At 41.6% G+C, this 19,827-nt stretch overlaps 1 protein-coding gene across 2 annotated transcripts in view; it reads left to right on the forward strand.

Annotated features, from left to right (window-relative positions):
- LOC126473661 (S-adenosyl-L-methionine-dependent tRNA 4-demethylwyosine synthase TYW1-like) overlaps nucleotides 1-19,827 on the forward strand; it is a 90,366-nt gene that overhangs the window by 41,484 nt on the left and 29,055 nt on the right. The window contains exons 6-8 of one of the 2 annotated variants that reach the window (XM_050100897.1): nucleotides 3,415-3,666; nucleotides 5,225-5,453; nucleotides 11,922-12,099. In XM_050100897.1, the coding sequence (XP_049956854.1) occupies nucleotides 3,415-3,666; nucleotides 5,225-5,453; nucleotides 11,922-12,099 (659 nt within the window). The remainder of the gene's footprint in view (nucleotides 1-3,414; nucleotides 3,667-5,224; nucleotides 5,454-11,921; nucleotides 12,100-19,827) is intronic. The other variant, XM_050100905.1, reaches the window with a different exon arrangement.

Genomic DNA, 19,827 nt, shown 5'->3' on the forward strand with positions numbered 1-19,827 from the left:
TTGCACACTGGGCTTCTGGTCAAAACCATATTCGGAAATGAAAATAAAAAACATGCACATTTACACAGTCATTCCCCACATGTACTGCCTTTCGACGCTGGGCATGGCAGCCTTGGCTTGCAGCCGTCTAGTCCCTGCACGCTCATCCAGACAGTGCTCCTCTCTTCCCCACCCATACCCTGCTATCCCACCTACTTCCCTGCCCTACCTCGGATTGCTCCTTTCATTAAATGCGACAGTAGCTGTCTGGTGAGAGTGGCTGGAGCTAGCAGTCTAGGTGTGTTTCTTCCTTTCATTTCATTTCTGAAGAAGGCTTTGGCGAGAAGCTTTCTTTGTTGTGCTTGTCTGCAGCTCAGTGTGTCATCTTTACAGTGAGTAGCAATCTACCCTTTTCATATTATTGTTGATATTCAACCTGGACTTTCATTGCTTGAATAAGGCAATAAACAATGAAAAGTCCAGGATGGAATAACAATTTGGCCAAAAGGCCTTCTCCTGACACAGAGAGTGAGCGTGCGTGTGCACACACACACACACACACACACACACACACACACACACACACACAAAAGTGCAATCTCACACACATGACCACTGTCTCCAGCTGCTGTGGCTGAACTGCGGACTCAGCGGCCAGAGACAGTGGTCATGTGTGTGAGAATTGCACTTGTGTGTCTCCTCTATTTCAGGTGAAGGCCTTTTGGTCAAAAGCTTAAATATATAGCATTCTTTATGTTTTGCCAGTTTGTAACTCAGTCTCCTCTACATGACTAGTAGCAATCCTACTCTTTTTGTAATGCAATATGAATTTAACAGGTGTTATTTTCAACCAGTTTTGAATGTGTCACATAGGCCAATGTTTTTATGCCATTCAGTCAGTTCAACATGAACGTCTTCGGTGGCGTGCCCAACATTGTCTGTATTCAACCTCCACACTCAGGGTAACATATCCACACTAACTGTGGCAATGGCAACAATGATTCATTTCTTTAAATCATGCCAACATTGTGTTTGTTTTACCTTACCACACACATTGCTTCACCAGAATTTGCTAGGTTGCTTAGAAAATTTCCCTACTCCTCTGGAGGTGAAGAACATTGATAGTGAATTGTATACGTTATGGCTTGTCGTCTGGTTTCATTATGTGAAACCGTTGCAGTTGGTAAGGATAATCAGTAAATGTTTCTGAAGGACCTGGTTAACTGTCGCCCTGGGGATTTGCGGCTCCTGCCACGTCTCAGAACAGACATCTGCGATAAACGTTGAAAAGTCAACCATATCCATTCTGTGTTAGCTTTATTTGTTCTAGGTCATCCAGTATGATAATTCGCATCATTGCATGTCGGCATACATTTTCTGTACCACTGGCATATGAAGAACACAAAGGTGGCTGCTTGCTGTGCTGTGTTTGGAAGTTCCTTTGAACTTCTGTGTCAGATTTGGTCTGAATAAACCATTCCACATACTTATCCTCTTTGTGAACCATTACCACTATTCTCCACTTGAGACAACCTGGAACACATACAAATAAAACTTTGTGTTTGTCTGTCACAGAAGCCAAACATGATGTGAATATCTTAAATAGTTTGGATGCTATAACACATCAAAGTTGTAGTGTACCTTCTGAGACATCCCATACTTGAACAGTGAAAAGTCCAGGTTGGAATGACAATTAGATAGGCCACAGTGGCTGGAGACAATGGTCTGTGTATGTAAGCTTAAATGTCTGGCAGTTTTTTCGTTGTGCCTGTCTGTGATTCTCCCCTCTAGAAGGCTTAATATACCTATATAACAGTTGTCAACAAAAAAGGCAATATTTGCCATGTAGCAGAGATGCTGAGTTGCAGATACCCACAACAAAAAGACTGTCACAAATAAAGCTTTTGATCAGTAAGGCCTTTGTCAAAAACACCCACACGCACACGCGCAGCAAATGCAACTCACCAACACGACATGACTGCAGTCTCGGGCAACTGAGGCCATGTGACGAGCAGCAACACCATATGGCACAGGCTGTGAACTGTGAAGCAATCATTGAAATGAAGGATGTCAGTTTGGCAGTGTGCTCAGCAACAGGGTAGTCCACTTATATCTTGGCCACAGTTTGTCAGTGGCCATTCATACAGACAGACAGCTTGTTGGTTGTCATGTCCACATAGAATGCGGCACAGTGGTTGCAGCTTAGCTTGTAGATCACATGACTGGTTTCACAGGTAGTCCTGCCTTTGATGGGATAGGTGATGTTTGTGACTGGACTAGAGTAGGTGGTGATGGGGGGATGTATGGGACAAGTCTTGCATCTAGGTCTATTACAGGGGTATGAGGCATGAGGTAAGGAATTGGGAGGTTGTATAGGGATGCACAAGTATATTGTGTAGGTTCGGTGGACGGTGGAATACCACTGTGGGAGGGGTGGGAAGTATAGTGAGCAGGACATTTCTCATTTCAGGGCACGACGAGAGGTAGTCGAAACCGTGATGGAAAGTGTAATTCAGTTGCTGCAGTCCTGGGTAGTACGGAGTTAAGAAGAGAATGCTTTTCTGTGGCCAGACGGGGGGGACTTTGGGAGGTGGAGGGAGACTGGAAAGGTAAGGTACGGGAGATTTGTTTTTGTACAAGGTTGGGAGGATAATTACGGTCTGTGAAGGCTTCAGTGAGACACTCTGTATATTTCAAGAGGGGCCACTAGTCACTGCAGATGTGATGACCACAGGTGGCTAGGCTGTGTGGAAGGGGCTTCTTGGTATGGAACGGGTGGCATCTGTCGAAGTGGAGATATTTCTGGTGGTTAGTAGGTTTGATATGGACAAAGGTACTGATTTAGCCATCTTTGAGGTGGAGAAAAACATCTAGGAAGGTGGTTTGTTGGATTGAGTAGGACTAGGTGAAGCAAATGGGGGAGAAGTTGTTGAGGCTCTGGAGGAATGTGGATAGGGTGTCCTCACCCTCGGTCCAGATTGCAAGGATGTCACATCACTGAATGTGAACCAGGTGAGGGTATCGGATTCTCTACTGCTCCCCCCCCCCCCCCCCCCCCCCCCCCCCCCACCTTCTGCTTGCCCTCCGTCTAACCTGCAGCACTTCACTGTCCGCTACCCCTTCCCAACTATCCCACCCCCTCTCTGCCACAGCCTCCTCCTTGCCCCCACCCAGTCGCCATTCCCATCGTGCACTGGTGCTGCTGCTCACACTGTGGCTTCAGTTGCCTGATACTGCATTCATGTAGGCATTACTGGCCAAAAGTTTTATTTGTGAAAATCTTCTTGTTGTGCCTATCTGTGACTCAGCATCTCCGCTGTATGATGAGTAGCAACTTTCCTTTTCATAATATTATTTTGTTTTATTTTTGGTATGTTTATATTATTAATACTTCAAATCTTGTTTAAATGCATTTATTATTTTTCCTGGTCATAGCAGTCGTCATTTGACTCAGAGGGCAGCGATGAATCATCAGATGAGAAAGAAGATTCTGACACAAGTGTTGTGGATTTGGAAGAACTTGGTCCCATCATAAGCAACCAGAAATCTGGAGATATTGTAAATAAAATTCATGCAGTTGATGAACAAGCTGAGATGATAACACCTCTACTTCGATCTTCTTTGATGAAGCAAGGATATAGGTTAATAGGCACGCATTCAGGTGTTAAGTTGTGTCGATGGACTAAGGTGATTATTAAGTGTTTAAATTTTCACAAACCTCTATATCATCAGGCCTTCTCATTTTAATGTGAGTGTTTAAATATTTTTTTAATACCTAGATCTAAAACTAGAGAAATATTTGAAAGAGCTAACAGACACAACTGCTATTGTGGTCTGCACAAAAATGTAAGGCAAAATTATGTATCACATTTGATTAAGAACTGTGTTACTTAATGAAGCAGATCTTTTAGGACCTACTTGCTTATTGTCAGTACATAGCCGGATAAATTACCATGTTGCAACCATCGAGCTTGAAGTTTGGTACTAGACATTTTGCTGTGTATAACGTAGATAAGGTTTTGGTGAAGGATGTGAAAGTTAGTTTGTATCATGTGTAAATATTATTTAAAAATTGCCATAAATGGATATACATTTAAATGATACAACTAGTAGGATAGTCAATAACATCATGATGTAGCATTTGGAGAACAGATTAATGATTAACTGCAATAAAACACAGTGAATAAAGTTTGATATGGAACTCTTGTAAAAAGAAAGAAAACCCTTCATTATCCCCAAAGTGGTGTCAATCAGTGAAGTTAACCTTTTAAAATTATTAGGACTAAAGGTAGATGTATAGATTTCTTGGAAATATCACTTAAAAAATCTTGCGCAGAAACTGAATTCTGCTATCTTACTATAAGAATGTCCACAGAATTAAGAAGGCTTATTTACTTTACTTACTTTCCCGTATTATCTTACATGGTGTTATATTTTGGGGCAATTCTGTGCACTCGCAAAGAATATTCTTAGCCCAGAAAGGGTAGTCAAACTGATCTGCAGTGTGCATTCGCAAAATACACGTAGCCCATTGGTTAGCTGTTTTGGAATTCTAACTGTTCCACTCCTGTACATGTATTCCATCATGGGATCTTTCTTTGACAGCTGACTCATTCAGAAGAAAATACAACATTCATTCAGTGTAAATGTGATGGGAAAACAATGTGCAAGAGGATAACATTTTCTTAAGCAATGTATAAAAAAAATGTGCACGATTCAGCAGGATAATTTTCAACAGCTTTGGTGCAGAATTGAAAAAAATTGTGTGATAAACTATTCCAATCAAAGTTGAGGGGTTTCCTTGTGGCATACTCTGTCAATTGTGTACTGCAGTTCCTCGTAGTAGTTGAGAACTTTTCTCTGTAATGCGTTATTTATTCGTATACTCATTCACAGCTTTTTTCATGTTTTATTAACATAAATTTTCTGATCAGCTTTCTGTGCACTATTTAATGACTTGTTCCCTGACGAAGTAGTGTTTGCTTGTGTGGTCCTGCAGTACCTGATAAATAAAATAAAATAATGTAGAATTTTTAGCGTGTACTCTAAAAGCTGGACTGTGTGCTTGAAAACTTATGACAAGCAATAAAAAATGTTGCTAGGATTCTTATTTGTGCGATCTGTTTCAATGTACTACTTGTGATTAGAATTGTGATTGTGTAATGATGCTGAGAGTAAACCTCTTTCATTTAAATTACTGAGACATAAAGACAAAACTAATTTTGTTTCTCTCATATTCCTGCAGTCAATGTTGAGGGGGAGAGGAGGCTGTTACAAACATACATTTTATGGTATTGAGAGCCACCAGTGCATGGAAACAACACCAAGTTTAGCTTGTGCTAACAAATGTGTGTTTTGTTGGAGACACCATTCAAATCCAGTGGGCACAGAGTGGAGGTGGAAAATGGATCCACCTGAACTTATATTGGAGACAGCTTTGGAGCAGCATTATAAAATGATAAATCAGTTCAAAGGTAATCATAATTTCATCATAAAAATAGTGAAAACTGCTACTGCTGCCTGGGGGATCATGGTGTTGGTGGGAGGAATGCAGATGGCACAGAGTGTGAAACAATCATTAAAGTGTCGCACATCGTGTTGGGTGGCATGTTAGTAGCTGGGTGATCCAGCTGTTCTTGACTTCAAAACATGGCGGTGGCCCTTACTGATTCACAGTTTGTTAGTTGTCACACCCATGTAGAATGTGGCACAGTGGTTGCAGCTGTTGGTAGATCACATGACTGCTTTCACAATTGTTCTTGAGTATCATGGGGTAGGAGTTGACTGTGAAAGGACTGGGGTTGGTAGTAGTGGGAGGACTTATGGTACAGGTCTTGCATCTAGGTCTATTGCAGAGTGTGAGCCTTGAGACAAGGCGTTGGAAAGGGGGATGCAGTCGGAATGGAAAAAGATATTGCATAGTTTTGGTGGGAAGTGGAATGCTAATGTGGGGTGGTGGAGGATATTTCTCATTTCATAGCGTGATGAGAGGCAGTGTAAACTCTAGCAGCAAATGTGAGTCAATTGCTCCAGCCCCGTGTTACCGAGTCATGAGAGCAGTGTTCCTTTGTGGCCTTAAATTCTACCTGACTCCAAAATTCTCTCAAGCTGGACTTGTTACAAGACCTCTGTTGAACCCTGTCTTACTTAGGTTACTCCTTCATCTAACCTTGATCCACATCTACTGCCCCCTAATCACCCCCCAGTTAACATTCAGATTTTCCTAACCTCAAAACATGCCTTATCATCATTCCCTAAATCCACCAACATGGAAAATAACTTCACATCCATGCTGATCTCAACTGTATTATCTAATCTCCACAAAGGCTCGCCAAAGTGATACCATTCCAGATATCCAGCTGGATTTGCAGTCACTCCTCAAATCTATAGTTCCATCCCAGAATTTCTCACCTCAGTCTGTCACCCACCTGACACCCACCACTCTTTACACTTCTACCCTGTACACGCTTCCAGAAAATCCATAACCCAACCATCTAGGATGCCCCATTGTGGCTGGTTATTGTGCCCCACTGAGGAAATCTCTGCTCTTGTGGACCAACACCTTCAATCTATTACAGGTAATGTACCCTTCCTAAATAAGACACCAGCCATTTCCTCCACCGACTCTCCACAGCTTTCCTTCAGCACACGGCACCTTGCTCAGTATTGTTAATGTCGTGTCCCTCTACACTAACAACCCAATGTCCACGACTTTGTCACTGTTGAACATTACCTTTCCCAGCATCTTACTGACTGAAAACTTACAACTACCTTCCTGGTCGCCGTGGCCTCCCACAATTACTCATCCTTTGAAGACATGCTGTGGTACAGCAATGTGCTCCAACATTGCACCATACTATGCAAATCTATTCATTAGCTATCTAGAGGAATCCTTCCAAACCACCCAGAAACACAAACCCCTCACTTGGTTCATATTCACTGATGAAATCTTCATGATCTGGACCGAAGTTGAGGACACCCTATCCACATTTCTCCAGAACCTCAACACCTCCCCCACTCATTTCACCTGGACCTTGGCTCCAATAAGCTACCTTCCTCAGTGTCGACCTCCATCTCAAAGATGACTACATCAGTACCTCCTCTCACATCAAACGTGCAAACCACCATTTTGTCAGCTATCACCCATTCCACACCAAGATGTCTGTTCAGTACAGCCTAGCCACTTGTGGTCTTTGTATACATAGTACCAAGCAATCCCTCACTAAATTTGTCAAGGGTCTCAATGAAGACTTCATAGAGCAGTGTTTCCCTTCCCACCTTGTCAACAAACAGCTCTCCCGTGCCATGTCTTCCCAGTTACCTACCATCCCTCACATTCCCATTGCCCGGCCGAACAGGAGCACCCACCATCTGGATTGAGTACCATCCGGCACTGGAGCAACTAATCAGTCTCCACCAGTATTTTGATTATCTGAAATGAGAAATATCATGCCCAGTATCTTCCCCACCCCTGTTACAGTGGCATCTTGCCACCCTCCTAACCTACTCCACCCATGTCCCTACCTCTTACCTCATGGCTCATATCCCTGTAATAGACCTAGATATAAGACCTTAATATTCTCCTAACACTTTCTCCAGTCTTGTCACATGCAGCTTCTGCCCCATAAAATGCAGGGCCACCTGTGAAAGCAGCCATGTGATCTTCTAACATAGCTGCAACCACTATCTCATTCTGTGTGCGCATGACAGTAGCAAGCTGTCTGTCTGAAAGGCCACTGCCAAACTGTGGCCAAGAGACGGGTTGACCTCTCAGTTGTTGAGTATATTGCCCAACACGATGTGCTTGGCTTAGACTGCTTCATAGCCTGTACCACACGGGTTCTTCCAGTCAACACAAGCTTTTTCTGAGTTGTAAAGTTTGGAACTCACCTTGCAGTATATCCTTCATTCCTGTACAACAAACAATGCCCCCTCCCCTCTTCCCCAGCCTCAACCTTTGCTAGTCCGTATCCTTCACTTGTTTATTCCTGTCACTGCTCTCATTCCAGTACTCCTCATGCTTTCTAACCCACCAACTCACAATCATAGTTCCTTCCTCTTTTCTACTCCCCCCCCCCCCCCCCCCCCCCCATGCGCAGAGGGGTGGGGGTGGGGGGAATTGCTGCTTATCTGAGGTGCAGTTGGTTGGATCTTAGTGCTAAGAGACAACAGTGGCCATATGTGTGAGAGTCATGTTTGTGTGTTTTTTCTGTGCCTGATGAATGAATTAGTCCAATAGCTGACCACCTGGAATTCTTTCTCATTGTGCCTGTCTGCAACTCAGTGCCTCATCTATGTGATGAGTAGCAATCTATCCTTTGCATGTTGTGGTTATTCTGTTCTGAATTTTCCAGTGTTAAAAAAATGAAGACTGTAATTCATACCCATAGACTAACCAGTATTACTTGAGAAATATATCAAACACAGAGAGAACTTCCTCTTATGAAGTGGCCGTAGACATAAGCCCAAACAAAAGAAAAGATATCCAAACCAGTACCAGATATAAGTGTTAGTAGAAACAGGCCTACATTTAACGCTTTATAAGAGAAATGTTTGTTTTTCAAAGAGAGCATAAAAGTATAATTTGTTAGATTACTTATCATAGCAAGATACATAAATAATATTTAACATTTAAACAATCTTGTAGTAGTAATTATTATAAATGTTAATGCTTGGCAAAATGTCGACCACAATTCATTCCTGCGGAAGTGCTTATTTTGTGGTCGATAATTGAAACTAGCAGTAAACAGGAGAAACCAGTCCTTTATTTGTCGTTAACTTTTGTTATTTAATATACATACAAAAATCATAAAAACCAGAAATGTTCTGTTGCTTAGTTCTTCTGATTGAGGGTTGGGGATTCCAAAGTGTTGTCTGCACAAAGCTACATAGCTTTGTGTGCTACAAAATACACACCACCTTGAGGTACCAGCTGTTGGCATTTGCTCAGTGACGTTTCTGAACTACATCCCTAGGGATCCAGTAGCTTTTTATTGAAATTTTGACCTGTTAATTACTATTTATGGGCTGGGTATTGGTCTCCATTTCGATTTTGAGCAGAAATTTCCAGTTTGCTCATTGACCAGAATATTTCTAAATGTCAGATGACAGGTTTAACATTCCCAGCAAAAAGGCTAGCCTCCTTAAAAGTATGTAAAATTTTGCCATTGCTACATCAATGTAGTAACAGATGACTTCCATTCATCCACACCTAGAATTCCAAGAAATACTGTATGATTATTGGTTCTTGTAAAATTTATATACCCCATCCATGTAGTTATTGTTGTCTGCAATTGATGTGGGACAGGAAACACTTTCTGTTCCTCCTTTGTTGTTGTGCCTGCTTGCAAATGTTGTATCCCATGGATAGTGCATAGTATTACAAACTGTAACACATTTTTCCTCTGTCTCCCCACTAGTAAAGAGAAATGTCACCTGCCATAGCAAAATTTGACTCCACAAGTTCAAAATTTTTGCCTGTTGTTAGCAGAATTGTGAAAGGTGGAGTCTGATGACCAATAAAGATTATCACTACACATGCTATGAAAAACCCTTTACTGTCAGCATCCCTAAGAAAGCTCTGAGCTCAGTTGGTGTGAGATTTAGAGATTCCTCAAAGAAAAATTACAAAAAAAATTTATATGGGGGGAATGTATGATCACAGGAACTCTAGGAAGAAAAATTGCAGAAAAAATGTCTATTTTTGTAATAATTTGTCGATTTTGTTAATGTAAAGAATTAACAGCAAAATTACAGTGCAGTCTGTACACTGAAAACTGAGACTGCCTTGTGGCTACTTTATAGACCACAAAGTAAGAGTGCTACCATCTGTTGACAAAACAGTGTAAGGTCATTGTGGTTGCTTTGTAGACCATAATGTAGCTTAATGTGATAGAATAGTTTAAAGGCATAAGATAAGATATTATGAACCTTACATGGTGTGGTTAAAATGTCGACCATCAGCCTAAAAAGGGTTTATTCACCAAGGCACTGTGTGTTTGGGTACATTCAACAGGACAAGATGACGAATAAGTCTGCATTAAAGTATTGGCAGCATATGAGTTGCAGTCCATACACTTCACTTTTCTAACTTGATTACCTCCCTAACTTAAGTTTTCTGAGTCTCTTCTGCTAGAATTTAATCATTTATTTCTGTCATGAACTTCGATGCTGGTTGACCATGATCCTGGTTGACGTTTTGTAGTTAATCTCAACAAGTCTTGTTCTCTTCAGTAACACTGTCTCGTGTTGGATGAAGGTATATCTGTTACGGAAAGCTGATTTTTTGTCATATTAGCTTCCTCAAGTAAAAGCTTTAACTGTACTTATATTTGGACACTTCATCATCATCATTCAGGGAACTATGTAAAAGTTAGTTGTGACATAGAAATTCAGTCAGTACACAGGAAGCAGTGAAATGTGACGAAAAGAAAAAGTAATACATTGAAACATGCCTACAGTTTTTGTAGTGGAAATTGGTTTTCTGGAGAACTATTCCACATAATGCCTGTTTCCCGACGACTTTATCATTTTCTGTCTTTCTGTTCTGCTTAGTTTTCTAGTGTACTTACAGTTATAATTCATATTTGTGAATGTTCTGAGTGCACACAGAATGAAAAAATCTTGCTGGATTTGTGTGGTGTGAAAGTTCAGCGATTAATGAATTATTTAATACTTTTCAAAACGAGTACATAAATGTTAACTGTATATGTAGAAGTAGAGTGCTTAATTATTAGCTGCAGAAACAGGAACAACTTGAGCAGATCTTACAAATTTGGTATTAAAAAAAAATCCCTTGTTGGTAGAGTGGAGAAGACAAGCAGTATTAAGGATAAAGAGTACAGGACCGATATAAATTAGGTCATTAAAAAGTGATCCAGGTCAGGAAAAGGGCAAGCTAACTAGACAAACAAAACAGTAACAGTGGAAAGATAAATGTCTCATGGTGTGAAGTACTGGAAAGATTTAAAAAAAGTTTTTGAAAGATGGGAGAATGGTGGTAGTCAGATTTAAGCAAAACATTAAAAAGAGGAATATCTCTCCTAGACAAGGTTGCTAACATGTATATGATGGTGCTTAACTTACAAGTAGTGTACTCCTTGATGATGGAAGAAATTTTTATCCTCATAAATTTCGAGGCTGTTGAACGGGAGGAGGCAGCCTTGCAGTGGCATGTGACACAGGTACTGCAGATTCCTTCAAAGTTAAAATTTAGAGATAGGTAGTGCATGATAAATGTAAGAAAAACCACCGGAGAAAACTGTAAAATTACAGGGAGTCAGAATGGCCGGTCAGCATTATCTTTAGGATGTGGAAGGCAGGGTAACTGACTCTTGTCCCTCCCCCTCCTCTCCCCACCCTCCCCTCACAAGGTAGTCTGGGTGATCTGTCCCTCTTTTCTAATCTTTCCTGGCTATTTCTCCTTTCCTCGCTCATGGTTTCGAAAGCCAGGATAATTTTTTTCTAGTCATGATGTCTCCTTGTATTTCATAGTACATGACAATACAGAGTGTAAATATCAGTTGGGAAATAAGACTGAGAAGAGAATAAATAAAGCTTCTGTAAATTAAGGTAAGCTCGATGATGGAAGCCAAGTGTGTGTTGGATAACTGGTTCCATTCCCTGGATTTTGGAAGCACTGCCTTTGAGTGGGAGAACCCACGTGATCTTAGTGATGAACCAGGCGTACATAATGTTCAACAGTGTTTTGAGCAACATATTACTGGGTTGTTAGTTTAAATCGATTCACTAAGTCAGTTCATTCTGTTACCGTGCTTGTCAAAATAAAAAGATGAATAAAAGTAGGTCAATTCATACATAGTGTATTTGTTTGCAAGTTTTTCTTCATTTAGTCTACTGACCAATTTTTCATGAATCTATAATTGAACTATTAATGCATGCAGGTTTTACAAGTTGTTGAAGTATCTTTTCTCCCCCTTCAGGTGTTCCAGGGGTTATACCTGAAAGGCTAAAAGAAGGGCTGAGGGCAAGACATTGTGCCCTTTCTCTTGTGGGTGAACCTATCATGTATCCAGAGATAAATGAATTCGTAAAACTGTTGCACCAAAAGAGCATATCTTCATTTCTGGTTACTAATGCCCAGTTTCCAGATGCTATAAGGTGAGCCGTGGAAGGATAAATATGTATATTTACATTTTACCAATGGCTTTTCAGTTTTTGTCATCTTATAATTACGCTTTTTCAGTGTAATCAAATAAGGACAGGTTGGCAAGTATTATGTCCTAATTTTAAACTTCTTCATTTTCTGTGAAACTATCCTAAAATTACACCAAATGCTTTCAAAAATGCACTACCTTTCCAGAGTTTCACATCAACTCCTTCTCACCTTTAGAAAATTCTTATACTCTTGTACAAAAATCTCTTTAACAGTTTTGAGAGTTGGACAAAGGACCAATTGAAAGTTAATTACTGCCTTTCATAATGAGCTAGCTGTATATCTATGAATTTGTCTTCTTTATTATACTGTTTCCCTTCATCCTTCACTGAGACTACTGGTACCAGGGTGGAAGATTTCTGTCTATCATAACCTTTTTGACCCATTGTCAGCAGCAGTGGGAGGATGTGTGGGACAAGTCTTACATCTAGGTCTATTACAGGAGTATGAACCATGATCTAAGGGATAGGGGCAGTTGTTGTGTAAGGATGCATGAGTATATTGTGTAGGTTTCGTGGATGGCGGAATACCACTGTGCGAGGGGTGAGAAGGATAGTGGGCAGGACGTTCCTCATTTCAGGGTACGACAAGAGGTCGTTGAAACCATGGTGGAGAATGTAATTCAGTTGCTCCAGTCCTGGGTAGTACTGAGTTACGAGGGCAGTGCACCTCTGTGGCTGGACAGTGGGGCATTGGGAGACTGGAAAGACTAGGCACAGACCGTAATTATCCTCCCAACCTTATACGGAAACAAATCTCCCGTGCCTTATCTTTCCAGTCGCCCACCACCTACCAAAGTAATGAAGCATTCCCCTCATAACTCAGTACCACCCAGGACTGCAGCAACTGAATTACATTTTCCGCCAGAGTTTCGACTACCTCTCGTCATACCCTGGAATGAGAAATGTCCTGCCCACTATCCTTCCCATCCCTCCCACAGTGGTATTCTTCTGTCCACCAAAGCTACACAGTATACCTATCCATCATTACACAACCCCTGCTCCCAATCCCTTACCTCATGCCTCACACGCCTGTAATAGACCTAGATGCAAGACCTATCCCATACATCCTCCCACCACCACCTACTCCAGTCAAGTCACAAACATCACCTATCCCATCAAAGGCAGACCTGCTTGTGGAACCAGTCATGTGGTCTACAAGCTAACCTGTAACCACTGTGCTACATTCTATGTAGGCATGGCAGCCAACAGTCTGCATGTTAGCGTGAATGGCCACAGACAAACTGCGGCCAAGAAACAAGTGGACCACCTTTTTGCTGAACACGCTGCCAAGTACGATATCCTTCGTTTAAATTATGGCTGCACAGCGTATGCCATATGGATCCTTCCCACCAACACCAGTTTTTCTGAACTGTGCAAGTGGGAACTTCCCCTGCAATACATCCTACATTCCCGTAATCCTCCCAGCCTCAACCTTCGTTAGTCACTGCCCTCACATATCCATCCCCGTCCCTGTTCCTGTTCCCATTCCAACACTACACAGCCCTCATTCCACCATTGCACCCAGTCCTTTTACTTCTTCCCCCCCCCCCCCCCCCCCCCAACCCCTCTTCTCACCTCTTCCCCTGCCCTCCGTCTAATCTGCAGCACTTCACTGTCCACCACCCCTACCCTACTATCACACCCCCTCCCAGCCCTAGGTTCCTCCTTACCCCCACCCAGTCGCCACACCCATGACACACTGGTGTTGCTGCACGCAGTGTCATTTGTTGGCCGAGACCGCAGTCGCGCTTTTGTGTGTGTGTGTGTGTGTGTGTGTGTGTGTGTGTGTGTGTGTGTGTGTGTGCGTGTGCGTGGGTGCTTGCGTACGCGCACATGCATGTAATCTATTTTAAACGAAGGCCTTACTGGCTGAAAGCTTAATTGTGACAGTCTTTTCGTTGTGCCTATCTGTGACTCAGCATCTCTGCTATATGGTGAGCAGCAACTTTCCTTTTCATAATATTGTTAATATAGATTGCTACTCGCCAAATGGTGGTAATGCTGAATTGCAGAGAGGCACAACAAAAAGAGTGCTAAATAAGTAAGCATTTGGCCAGAAAGCCTTCTTCTGAATTTCTTCTGAATCTCACACACACACACACACACACACACACACACACACACCTGCCTGAAAATAAGACATTGAGAATATTAATTTGTCAAGTTTTACCATTGACAAACAGATAGGAGTAATGAGAAATTATGTTAGTTCAAAATCCAAACAGAAACTTATATGTGACAAACATTTTAGGTGCCTTGGGAGCAAGACTCAAATACAAAATACAGCACAAAGATAGAAGTAAACTATCCCTATAAGTGTACCAACAAAGTTTCAAGAACTGGCTTTCAATGGCGACTCTAGGATCATACCACAACCCCCTACATATGGCTCACATACGGGTCATGAGGATAAGATTTGAATAATTACAGCACTTACAGAGGCATTCAGTTAATCTTCTCGCACTCGATACGTGAATTGAATGCGAAAATTCCCTACTAACTGGTATATTGGGTCATACCTTCTGCCATGCACTTTGCATTGGTTTATGTAGTAGAAGTGTGTGTGTGTGTGTGTGTGTGTGTGTGTGTGTGTGTGTGTGTGTGTAGATGAAGATGGCTGTTAATATGTTGGAACCAACAATTTGAATGTTTGTTTATAGTAATTGGTGGCAATCTTGACTTAATGAATTGTCTAACCAATCTATTTTGACACGTCACTTACCAGCTGTCCTCTTCTTTTCATCCTAAATGCTGCTTCAAATATGATTACAACCTTATGTTCTCAAATGTGGGCGTACCCCCGCATTCCTTTGTTGTAATTACATTTTGAACAATCGTATTGAGCAATGACTAGTGCCATGATACATGCCCAGTTGCAGTAAAATATTGATGTTGAATCCTGATTCATTTGCCCTATTTAAATTTCATTGCTCATGTGATCCTTTCTGATAAATTTGTATGTGGAAAGTAGGCTAATTCCTGAACTGTTTCCCATACAATGTGCTTTCCACGTGGTTTGTGAAAAATGTGATGTCAAGAATGGCATTGAAAGACTACTAGATTTAGTAGGAGCTGTCTTGTCTGCAGGGAAGTCACGTGCTGCTATCAGTTGACTAATATTCTTCATCTTATACAGGGTGGAGCAGAGGAAACGCATATTTTTTGAACAGCTAGTACGCGGCGACGAGAGGGGGTATTGACATTGAATGAATGTTGGCAGACTGCCCACAATGCAGTTTCAGTAGCTATGGAGCGTTGGAGTGTAGCACATCGTGTGTTCTTTGTCGAGCAATACTTTAGAAACAATGATTCCGTAGTCACAGTGCAGTGCCTGATCGAAATACTGTACTCCGATGGGTTGCAGCATTTAGAAGTACTGCATCTGTGATGAAAAAGAAACCACCTGGTCTTCCCCATTCAGTTCGTACTCCGGAAAATGCAGACTGGGTGAGAACAGCAGTTCTTGCTAGCCCAAAACAATCGGCTAAACGAAAGGCTGTAGCACTGGGTATGTCACGTCATTCGCTTCACTGCATCTTACATGATGATCTTAAGTTTCACCCGTACAAGATAATGATTGTCCAGCAGTTTAGTGAAGGGGATTTTGTGCAGCACAGAGAGCTTTGTCGCATAATAGAAGAAATTTTTATGGAACATGCAGATGCTACAGTCGTCATGAGTGATGAAGCACATTTTCATGTAGATTACATCAGTGTTCAAAATTGTCGGTATTGGGCACCAGAGAACCCACATGAATTACACCAAAGACCTCTCCACAGTTTAAGTAACAGTGTGGTGCTGCATTTCAAAGATGGTGATTGTTGGACGCTATTTTTTTTGAAGAGGAAGGAACTGCAGCTACTATGACATCAGCATGCTACGTTAAAATGTTAAACAACATGAAAGGCGTCAAGTGAACATGAGAGAAATATGGTTTCAGCTGGGTGGTGCCACAGTTTACACGGCGAGAGCATCCATGGAAGTGGTTCAACAAATGTTCACAGGACATGTTATTTCGAGATATGGTGATATTTACTGGCCCCATCGCTCACCCGACTTGTCGATATGCGACTTCTTTTTGTGGGGATATTTAAAATCAAAAGTCTACATGAACAAGCCTCACACAGTCGACGAGCTGAAGAATTCCATTCGTCACGAAAATGAAGCCGTGCCGAATGAAAAGTTGGAGAGAGTCATACGTAACTTTCGGGAGAGGATCTAAATTTGTATCCAGCAAGAAGGACGTCATCTCCAAGACATTATTTTTTGAACCTAATTAAAGTACGTATATTTCAAAACTGCATTAAAAATCTATCACTTAATGCTTGTTTTTATTATTTTTATCAAACCGTGACCCAGTCATTCAATAGTGAAAACCATGCATTTCCTCTGCTCCACCCTGTCTAATGTATACACACACCAAGCAGTGCAGAACACCACACATATAAAGATTAAGAAAATTTGCCAGCTTTTCGAGACAATGACTCCTCCTCTGACAGAAGGGTTGAAGGTAAGGCAGAGGGATGAAGAAAAACGATGGGTAAGGTTTAGGAAATGGAGAGAATTTGGGAAAGTCTCCCAGAACCTTGGGTCAAGGATGACTTACTGGATGGGATGAAAGAAAAGACTGATTGTCGGTGACTGCACTGGATGAGGTTTGAAAACCAGAGGGGGCTTAGAGATGGGGGATAGGGTAATAAGCAAGACAGAGATTACTGACAAAACATTGTGCAAGAATTAATAAAAGTGGAAAATTAAGTGCATTGTATTTGGTATGGGGGAAGGGGGGGGGGATGGAATAGACAGGTCATAAAATATAGAGAACTAAAAGGGAGTGAAAAAAGGTATAGTTACAGAGAAGAAATGCTGAGATCGATGAAATTAACGTAAATTAAGACCAGGTGAGTGGTGAGAACCAAGGACATGTAGTGCCGATTCCCAGCTGCAGTGTTCTGAGAAACTGGTGTCTGAGGGAAGTATCCAGGTGACACTTGTGGCGAAATAGGCACCGAGGTCACGACTCGCGTGTTGTAAGGCATACCCTGCAACAGGATGTCATGTGTTGCCAGTGTACATCCTCTGTTTGTGTCTGAACATCCTGACTGATAAAAGGCTGAACAGTGTGTACATGACAGCTGGCAAACATGTCATTTTACAAGTGGTTCTCCCTTTGCTAGGATGTTTTGCCAATTATAGGTTTGGTGAATGTGGTGGTAGGAGCATGCATATGGCAAGTCTTTTAGTGGGAATGATCACAGAGGTAGGAGCCATAGGGCGGGGAAATGGGTGGAGTAGTAGTATAGGGTTTGACTAAGATATTGCAGAGATTGGAGAGGGGGGGAGGGGGGGGAGATGTTCTAGGTATGGCGGGAAAAATGTCAGGCAGAATGGACCTTATTTTGGGCATGAGTTTAGGAAGTCATAGCCTTGTCATTAACTTACATTAATTTTTCTGGTCTCAACAATGCAGAAAAATATAAATTGCTACTTACAGTAAAGAAGACATGTCAAGTTGCAGACAGGCACGATTAAAAGACACTGACGTGTAGCTTTCGACCACAGCCTTTGTGCCCAAGTGCCCCCCCCCCCCGCCCACACACACACACACACACACACACACACACACACACACACACACACACACACATATACATATACCTCATGCATGCACGCAACTGCCAACTCCAGCATCTCAGGCCGGAATGCCCATCTGATGTTTACATTGTTCGATTTCTTTGATCCCAGCATTTCTTGTAAGTTACTATTCCTTTCTTCATTCCCTTTTAGTTTTCTATATTTTTTATTTTCTGATCTGTCCACCCCGCTCTTGCTGCTCAGCGCTTTACCTACAGTTCAAATCTTGTCTTGTCTGTTACAGTCCCCAATGATACTCTTTCCTTCTCATCCTGTCTGGTAAGCCTCCCCCGACCCGGGGTTTTGGGTGAATTTTACAAACTGTCCCCATTTCCTAAATATTGCCAGTCCTTTTTCTACATCCATCTCCCTTCCCCTTTAACCTTTCTGCCTGAAAGGGGAGCCACTGGCTCAAAAAGCATGCAAATTCATTTAACCTTTGTACAGGGTGACACAGAAAAATGGGAACATTTCCACAATCCAATAAAACTTAGAAGCGATGAAGGAAAGAAATTGCATCCATAGTAATTGAAACCTTACAACTTTGCCATTTACAAAACATGTATGGCATTTATCATTTTTAAAAAAATTACGTCCTTTAGATGGTGTCCACCTGTACGAATACAGTCGTGAAATCTGCTGTTGAGTTTCCTCATTGACTGCTGCGACATCTCAGCTGGGATACTGTGAATTGCATCCTGAATTCTCTGTTTTAACTCATCCAGGGTTCTTCGTCGTGTCATGTAGACTTTGCTCTAGAGGTAGCCCCACAAGAAAAAATCACAAATGGATACATCTGGCGATCTAGGGGGCCAGGGAAGGTTACCGAACCGTGAGATCACACGGTTGCCAAACAATTGTCGTACATATGCCATTGATTGCCGTGCAGTGTGTGATGTCGCTCCATCCTGTTGAAACCAGGCTTCTTGAACGTTTGGAAAGCTGTTCAATGCTGGTGTAACGAAAGTTCGTAACATCTCCACGTAACAATCAGCATTGACAGTTGTGTTTCCCTGTTCATTTGTGAAAAAATCCTGTCCGATAATCCCATGTGATGAAACACCACACCGTACTATCACTTTACTAGCATGTAAAGGGTGCATGTCATTAGGTTTTGTGTTTGCTCAGTAACAGTAATTCTGTTTATTGAAAATGTGACTCATCTGACATCCACAACTCATTTAGAAATTCATCGTCATTGTTTATTTTTGTTATCATTTTTTGACAGAATCCTAATCGTAACCGGTAATCATTGTCCTTCAATTGTTGCAGCATCTGTAGTTTGTACAGATGAAATTTTAAATCAAGATGAAGAATTCTGCGAACACTATCCCTGGACATTCCGACCACTGCTGCTTGCTTAAGAATTGAACACTGTGGGTTCTGTAAGACAGACTCACATAAAGCATAAATGTTCGCTGGAGAACACACACTTCTTTGTCATCCTTTTGGTTTCTTCTTGAGGGCAGATCCTGTCTCCTCAAAGTTATTAATCTAACATTTTATTGCGTGCTTTGACAGAACGGCATCGTGACGTCCTAAATTATAAAAACGCTGAAACTCCCTCTGCACTGCTACCATACTATCATTGTTTTTATAAGTCATTTTTATGGCTAATGCACACTGTTGTCTGTTCCACTGACCCATGATTACTGAAATGGCGGACTGTTTGCTTGCCAACTGTCATGAACTTGTGGTGTTGTCCACTGCCCATAGCTGCCACTACTCATTTCAAACATTCCCATTATTCTGTGTCACTCTGTACGTGTGTATTCTCCTGCTGCTACTTGCTGAGTAGGTATTTATGTATCCAGTTATATTTTCAAAAATTGAAAATTGGTTGTTTTTGTTGATATATTTATCTGCAATAGTAGTAGTTTGGTGTTTGCATCTTAAGACACTTTGTTACTCTGCTAGGGTATTGTGGAACTGAAATAAACCCAAAAACTGTACTGGTTAATGATTATCAGAGGTGTCTGGCATTGAAGAAAATCCAGTTACCCCACTAGTAGGGGAAATAATAAAAACTGTTCAAAA

This window comes from Schistocerca serialis, chromosome 1 (assembly GCF_023864345.2).
Source record: "Schistocerca serialis cubense isolate TAMUIC-IGC-003099 chromosome 1, iqSchSeri2.2, whole genome shotgun sequence".
In the NCBI taxonomy this organism is placed as follows: domain Eukaryota; kingdom Metazoa; phylum Arthropoda; class Insecta; order Orthoptera; family Acrididae; genus Schistocerca; species Schistocerca serialis.